Here is an 8,308-nt window from a genome sequence, read left to right as displayed (position 1 = left end):
TCTCGAATCGAAACTTCCACTCACAGAACCCCTAATGAGATAGCAGACGAGGCACGCGAGTAGTGTCCCCATGATAGAGTCCAATTCCTGATGAAGAGATGCATTAGATGACCCATTAATATTACTTAGTTGATCCATTCTAATAATACTGGTCCAAGTATAGTTTAGATCCCAACAATTCTAAAAACCCATTACACAAAAGCCCAAGTTAGTTTGATCAGGCCCACTGTGTTTACAGATTGTGTTGACCGAGAACTAGGGTTAACCGAAACCAATACAGTTGACAGAGAACCATAGAAGTTGACCGAGAACACAAATCGTTGACCGAGAACCCCAAATCGTTGACCGAGAACCACGAGATTTTTGACTGAGAACACAAATCTTTGACCGAGAACCCAACTTTTGAGCCGAGAACTAGTAATCAAGAAGAGAACACTTGGTCAGACGCCGAGAACATAGATTTTGAGCCGAGAACGAGCAGTCTAGGCAGAGAACACTTGGTCAAATGACGAGAACTAAAAAGATTTGTTAAGATATAATACTAACTAAATTCCGTAAATTATGGGATTCAAATTGGTTTCCAAATTTACCAAATCTCTAACCAAAATAATACTTTCTCTTCTTCTCTGATTAAGAAATCGCCGGAAAACACTAAAACCACCAAAACCCTTGTATCTTGAATCCGTTGATATCACAATAACGAGCCTGAATAGGTCTAAGGCTCTGATACCAATTGTAAGTCTCGTAGAAGGATCTTTCAATATGATATCAACAATCTCTATGTTAGTGCGAAAATCTAACAAGAGATGATTCAAAGAAATAAACAAGAACACGATATGATGCTTCAAAACACACGTTATTATTAACGTCGGGTGCTTAAGAACTATGATTACAAAACTCGTCTAACCCTCACACAATGCTAGACGGCCAACAATATAAAATGAACAACCAACACAAAACCCTATACAAGAGATCTATATATAGAGACACCAACTAGCTAGCCCAACAAGAGCCCAAAGCCCACCGAGATCCATAAGGATCTCGGTTTACATACATAGCCCAACATTAACCCCAACTAAGTACAAACCATTAAGTCTATGCCCAACAAGAAACCCAAAACCAATCACCGAAACTTTGTCGTTACCCAACAACAACCTCAAGCTCCTCCACAAACCCGAAGACCCTATACCAGTACCTTCCTGCTATGCAACAATTGCCAACTTCACCACCCATCACACTTGCCATGCCGCCATTGTAACCTTTGTAACCGATTTGGTCATCTCAACACCACATGTCGATCCGCACAACGAACCCAACCTAACCAACCAACAACCACTCCCCAAAATCCCCAAAACCGTTGTGCGCCATACCCAGAAAACCCTCCCCAACAACCCGGAGCTTGCTTTAACTGTGGTGATCCTAACCATTTCCGCAACAATTGCCCTCGCCTAGCCAATGCTAACTAGGCCCAAACGATGACCATACCCTACTACCAAACCCAAGCCTACCAAGTCCAAACCTACCAACCCCAACTAACCCAACTCAATGCACCACTTATCCAACCCATGCAAGTCATTCAAGCACCACCTCCTCCTCCCCCTCAAGTACTTCAAGGAAACCCCGGTAATCAAGGACCAGCTTTTATGATGAATGCTAATCAAGCTCAAGTGGAGAACGTTGTTGTGAACAGTATGTTTCTAGTGAACCATCATTTGGCTTCTATTTTATTTGATACCGGTGCCGATAGAAGTTATTTCTTTGAAATTTTAGTCGAAACTCGCCGTGCCTCGAACCAAGCTTTCCCGGCCGTTTTCTGTTGAAGTCGCCAATGGAAATTCTATACCATCAACTCCATCGTCCGAGATTGTACTCTCATCCTTTCTTAGCATAAATTCTCCATCGGTCCCATCCCGAAGCAAATGGGAAGTTTTGAAGTAATAGTAGGCATGGATTGGTTATCTTTGCGTCGTGCCGAAGTTTTTTGTTTCGATAAATTCATTCGAATTCTGCTCGTCAACGGTAAAATTCTTAAAATCTTCGGCAACACAACTTCTAGAAGGCTTAATCTCATGTTGTTTTCTCAATCGCAAAAATACTTACGCCAAAAGTATGTTCTGTTCCTAACTCTTGCGATGGTAAAATACAAAAAAGGAAAAGAAAATCCAAGATATTTCTATTGTTCGAGATTTCCTCGACGTCTTTCCCGATGATTTATCCGGTCTTCCACCCGTACGTCTGGTTGAATATCAAATCGATCTTATTCCCGGCGCAATGCCCGTGGCCATGGCTCCTTATTGTTTAGCCCCATCGGAAATGCAAGCATTGTCGAACTAACTCGAAGAACTTTCCGATAAAGGTTTCATTAGTCCAAGATCTTCTCCTTAGGGCTCTCCCGTTCTCTTCGTGAAAAAGAAGGATGGTTCGTTTCGTATGTGCATCTATTATCGAGAGCTTAACAAACTCACTATTAAAAATCTTTATCCTTTGCCACGAATCGACAATCTTTCGACCAACTTCAAGGCGCAACGTGTTTCTCAAAAATCGATCTTCGATCGGGTTACCATCAGTTGCGTGTTCGTGAAAAAGACATTCCAAAAACCACTTTCCGTACTTGATATGGACATTTAGAATTTTTGGTCATGCCCTTCGGGTTAACCAATGCACCCGCGGTGTTAATGGATCTCATGAACCGCATTTGCAAACCATTCCTTGATAAATTCGTTATTGTCTTTATTGATGACATCCTTATCTTTTCCAAGACCAAAACCGAACATGAGTATCATTTGCGTTCCATTCTCGAGCTCCTTAGACGAAACGAATCTACGCCAAATTCTCCAAATGTGAAATTTAGCTAGAGGAAGTTCTAGTATTGGGGCATATCGTAAACGACAAAGGTATTCATGTTGATCCCGCTAAATTTGAGGTCATTAAGGATTGGAAAACCCCAACGACTACCATGGAAATTCGATCTTTCCTCGGTTTGGCCGGATATTAACGGCGTTTCATTCGAAACTTTTCCAAAATCTTCTTGCCCCTCACCTCCCTCACTCATAAGGGAAAACCATTCGTTTGGGGTTTAAAACAAGAGGAAGTCTTTCATACTCTCAAGGACATGCTTTGCAATGCTCCCGTTCTAACCCTTCTCGATGGAAACGATGACTTTGTCATATTTTGCGATGCATCTCATCAAGGTCTTGGTCGTTTTCTCATACGACTCATGATCTTGAACTTGGTGTCGTCGTTTTCGCTCTCAAAATATGGAGACAATACCTTCTTTACGGTACAAAATGTGTTGTGTTTACCGACCATAAAAGCCTTCCCTCATGTGCAGGGCACATGAGATCACTTAACTGAGAAACATAACTTTCGTTAGTGTAAAGGACTAAAACCATGGCAAACATTCAAATAAAGGACAAAGAGTGAAACTATTTTTGATAAAGGACCCATTCCATAATCTATGTAATTCAAAAGGACAAAATTTGTAATTTTTTCTAAATTATAATTAGCTTCATCATTTTCGAACCTACTGGTTGTTGTGAATTCATTTTATCACTATTAATGCCTTTGTATATGAAAGAGTTAAATGAAGTATATTATAATTTGTGGTTATTAACGAGATTACATGAATAAATTATACCTAGCCGGAATTGTGATTGATTATATAGCTTAAAACCTACAACTTCCGGCGAGGAGAGTTTTCGATCTCTCAATCTCTTTCACTAGCCAAGAAGGAACGGAAGCCTCCTCCAAGCTTTATCCTGTTATGGAAAGTGTTGTTGTCCATAGCTGCTTCGTTTCACTCTCACTGGCGGCTGCTGGCTTTAAGCCATACTTGACACCTAAAACGATTGCATATAAAAGCCAAACCCTAACATTTCACAACCTCGCTTTACATTCTCCGCCCATCTCTCTCTCTCTAAGCCTTCCAAAGGTACCTCCAGTTACCACCCTAATTACTTCAATTCCAAGGATTATTATTATTATTATTATTATTATTATTATTATTATGCAGCTTTATTCGCAACCCTCTCTAAAACAAGTGTATGGGCAATGCAAGGTAATCATTCAATTCATACATTTACTATCCGGCGTGTACACCCATACCATGTTAATGATTATAATTTGAAAAAAAAAACAAACAGATTTCTATAGTTTACGGAAAAAGGTGGAGGAAATCTCGAGCCGTGTTCAAGAAATCAGGGCTTCTACTAATCTAGACCAATTAGCAGAACAAGTTGCTAAATTAGAAAAAGAAGCATCAACCGATTCTTTTTGGGATGACCGCGCATCCGCTCAACAAACCCTTATGGCTCTCACAAATGTTAAAGATAACATAAATCTTCTCAACGACTTTCAAACCCAGGTTTCGATTTCAAAGTTGCCGCCTAATTACTAGCTGATACGTTAATCTTTAACTTTGATTTCTTCAGGTTGATGATGCAGAAACGATAGTCAACCTAACAGAAGAGATGGACTCAACTGATACTGCACTTCTTGAAGAGGCTGCCACTATTGTCAAAGAGTTGAATAAGGCCTTGGATAAATTCGAGCTGAGTCAGCTTTTGTCAGGCCCGTATGACAAAGAAGGTGCTGTTGTTAATATTACTGCAGGTGCTGGTGGTACCGATGCACAGGTAATTAAGAAAACCTTCACTTATCATTTCAAATTCATATATCATCATCGGCAATGGCCATGAATGATATCACATTTTCATGGTTGCGTCTTAATTTGTGAGGATACTTAAAACATCTAACTATGGCAGGCTATACACATTTATACACCCGTTATTGTTTTGCAAATTATAATGGACTACTGCGGATGTTTCTTTTTAATGTGTGTTAGTCAAATAAATAGTCCTTGTGGTTTGACACAAGTAACAGGTTTGGGGTCTAACTTTAAAAAGTAATTTGTTTTGTATCCATGGTTTTCCATTTGAAACATGTTTAGGGTCTATCACTAACCTATGTAAAAAGTTCTGTTAATATCTAAAAGTGACAGTTTTGCCCTTTTAACTAATTATCTAAGTAGTCCATATGTTTTACTTTAGTTACATATTTGGGGTCTAGCAGACTAGCACTACTTGTATAATTAACTCTTAAATTTAATAGTCCGTAATTTGTTTTACATTTTTTATGGTAAAAATTTATGTACTTAGTTACCAGGGTGCAATTGTCATTTATAAAAATTTAACAAAATTTCTAACAAAACTTAGTGTTAGACCCCGAACATGTTACAATTTGAAAACAACGGATTCTGAACCTGATACCTGTTATTTTGTATAACCACAGGGACCAATTATGTATTTAACTTTTTTTTGAATTAAAAATAGTTGTCTTTCATATGATTTGGCCTTTTAGTAATTAGTCCAAAAGTTCCAGTTTGGCTTTTTCATTCATTAGTTTCAATTCTTCTCAATCGAAGGCAGAAATTTAATGGACTGAAAAGGCCAAATTAGAAATTTTGAAATAAATGAGTTATTTGGGTCAAACTACATTGACTAAAACCCTATTTAACTCTTTTATAATTTTGGATGTTTTTATGCAACGTTATTTGATAATATTCAGTGCAGGACTGGGCTGATATGCTTATAAGAATGTATGTAAGATGGGGAGAGAGACAAAAATACAAAACACTAGTGGTTGAAAAGTCAGTGGGAGAAGAAGCCGGGATCAAATCAGCTACAATAGAGGTCGAGGGTCGATACGCATTTGGATATTTGAGTGGTGAAAAGGGGACACATCGAATCGTTAGACAATCTCCTTTTAATGAGAAAGGTCTTCGTCAGGTATTGACTTTTGTTGACTAGTGCTATTCATCAAATGTCTAAAATACCCTCCAATAAGTTGGGAGTTTGTGTTTGTGGACGCAGACAAGTTTTTGTGGTGTTGAAGTGATGCCTCTTCTTCCAGATGATTCATTAAATGTTGATATACCAGAAGAAGACCTGCAAATAGGGTTTTCAAGAGCCGGTGGGAGCGGTGGTCAGAATGTTAATAAATTTGAAACCGCTGTTCGGATAACCCATATTCCAACTGGAGTAATCGTTCATTGTACCGGTACTGATTTGTCTCTTTGTTAAACATGAGTTTTCTTTGTTAAATCCTTTAACATGAGCCATTTATTCTTTGGGATAAAGATAACCCGAATCATTCTTGACCTGTTTATTGGTAAAAGACTTGAAATTAAGATATGGGCCCCACTTTGAGGTCAAATTTCTTTTGGTTTTACTTATAAAGTATCATCTGTTTTGGAAAGATTTAATGTTAATTAATCTATTTTGTCTATTATCATCGTTATTTTTGTAATCATAATCGACACATTGCTTATTTTAGAAAATAAAAAAACAAAAACAACAAGCATACTGATAAGATCCTAGATCTTGGTCAAAGATGTTATTGAAAAGGGGGGAAAGTGAATAAATGAGATGCTGAAGATTAGGGCAGGTAATTATTCTATTAGCTTAATTTTAGGGCAGTTATTATTTTGTTGTTGCTTATTTATATCTTTTGTTCTAGGTTTAGGGGAAATCAATGTTTATGTTTATGAATTTACATGGTTAAAATCCTTGTAATGGAGATCTAATCCTTCTCGAATAGGATTAATTGGAGAATAGCTCATCTCGAATTGGGCCAACTATCCTTTAATTTCTTGTTTAAGTTTTGGGTTTCTATCACATACCTAGTGAAAATCGCACCAATAGGAAAGCTTAAGCAGGGTCTGGGGAGGGTGGGATGAGGCATCGGTCTTGTGCTTCTAACCGCATGAGGTGACATGTGTACATGAGACGTAGGTCAAGAGCCTCGAGGCGCTTGCATCAGAAACGCCTCTTGTACATGGGAAGATTTTGTGTATCATGAGGTTGTAAATATAGGTTATTAGACTGTACAAAGTATTTAATCGTCTATAGAGGTTTGATTATATGTAAATTTTGGGTACATTATAATAAAAACTTACCAGAATTATAAAAACGTTTCATCATCATCATCATCATCATCGTACTCAGTATATCCCACCATTAGCAAAGCTATGGTAGGGTCTGAGGAGGTTTATCCCAAATTACGGGTTTTATATAGAGTAAATTACATTTTCTGTCCTGTAGACTAACGTAGTTAGAAAGAACATTTATTTCAAAAGGTGTAGCATTTTCGGTATTTTCAACTAAAATATAATTGTTAAATATTTAAATTTTGTTTTTTAACTATGAAAATTCTTTTTCACAAAAATATAACGCTTACTTTTTTCGTTAATGGGGGTGTGAGATGAGCAAACAAGTATTCTTTGGTCATCATAAAAATGCGTAGCGTCTCACATATGTGATGCAAGGGCAGTTTGGTTATTTCACACCCCATTAACAGAAAGGTAATGCTGGCTGATGGAAAGGACTGAAAATGTAATAATGTTTCAAATAAGGAATGTTCTTTGTAATTAATTACCTTAGTTGTAAGACAGAGCCTGTAATTTGGGTTAATCCCGCGTGCGTCTTCGCCTCTCACCTCAGCTCGGGATACCCTAACGCCTCATGCTTTTTAAAACCAAGGTCAACACGAGTTATAGATCAACCTGAACCATGCATAAATTTCCATTTCACATATTATTAAGTTTTGAATTATTGATTTACTTGCTTCTCTCTTGTCCCTTTTTAATATATTTTTTTAACATTGTGCAGAAGAAAGGTCTCAGCTAGCAAACAATATCAAAGCTTTAAGCCGATTGAAAGTGAAACTGATGTTGATCGCGATAGAGCAACGCACTTCAGAAATTAAGCAGATACGTGGAGATGCGGTAAAGGCGGATTGGGGGCAGCAAATTAGAAACTATGTGTTCCATCCGTACAAGCTTGTGAAAGATTTAAGAACAGGATATGAGACAACAAATATTGTATCGGTAATGGATGGTGAGTTAGATCCCTTCATTAAAGCCTACCTCCGCTTCAAGTACGCTCAGTCCATGTAAGCCCTTATTACTTTTTATATAGATTTTCGAATAGGGATCATGCTGTTTGAAAATCCCCTTAATAACGCTAAAGGTGACATTTTCTTGAGAGAGAGAAACATTCAGTGTTTTTGTTAGGAGGATATGTTTATATCAAAACATCTATAATATATGGATGTGTTTTTTGCACTTAGGGCTCTTTACACTTGTTACTAAAAATCATATACTATTCGCTACACAAACCATTTTGCAAACATGATGTGTCGAGTTATATTTAAAGTATTATCATATACTTGGTCACTTTACAGTGTCTTTTCAATTAATGGAACACTTTGATGCATTCTCTAAAACTGTATGGTATGTTCTTTACATCGG

The 8,308-nt window shown here is 37.6% G+C and overlaps 1 protein-coding gene across 1 annotated transcript; it reads left to right on the top strand.

The window, feature by feature from the left end:
- The first annotated feature begins 1,565 nt into the window (after positions 1-1,565).
- LOC143592988 (peptide chain release factor PrfB1, chloroplastic-like) lies at positions 1,566-7,954 on the top strand. The gene is made up of 7 exons (XM_077072750.1): positions 1,566-1,689; positions 4,013-4,057; positions 4,143-4,363; positions 4,431-4,634; positions 5,571-5,786; positions 5,871-6,057; positions 7,668-7,954. Exons 1-7 carry the CDS (start codon positions 1,566-1,568, stop codon positions 7,952-7,954), a joined length of 1,284 nt encoding a protein of 427 aa, XP_076928865.1.
- The last annotated feature ends 354 nt before the right edge of the window (positions 7,955-8,308 follow it).

The sequence above is a fragment of the Bidens hawaiensis genome, unplaced genomic scaffold, assembly GCF_021521415.1.
Source record: "Bidens hawaiensis isolate Kalapana, Puna unplaced genomic scaffold, B.hawaiensis_p1.1 tig00041612_1, whole genome shotgun sequence".
NCBI classification, from domain to species: domain Eukaryota; kingdom Viridiplantae; phylum Streptophyta; class Magnoliopsida; order Asterales; family Asteraceae; genus Bidens; species Bidens hawaiensis.
The sequence above is the reverse complement of the archived record's forward strand: the minus strand, read 5'-3'. Positions and strand labels throughout refer to the sequence as shown.

Excerpts from the sequence above, each read along its gene's own strand:
- LOC143592988 (XM_077072750.1), top strand. The coding sequence starts at position 1,566 with ATGCAAGTCATTCAAGCACCACCTCCTCCTCCCCCTCAAGTACTTCAA. Across the intron at positions 4,364-4,430 it reads TCAACGACTTTCAAACCCAG|GTTGATGATGCAGAAACGAT; the intron begins GTTTCGATTTCA and ends TGATTTCTTCAG. Across the intron at positions 4,635-5,570 it reads CTGGTGGTACCGATGCACAG|GACTGGGCTGATATGCTTAT; the intron begins GTAATTAAGAAA and ends TATTCAGTGCAG.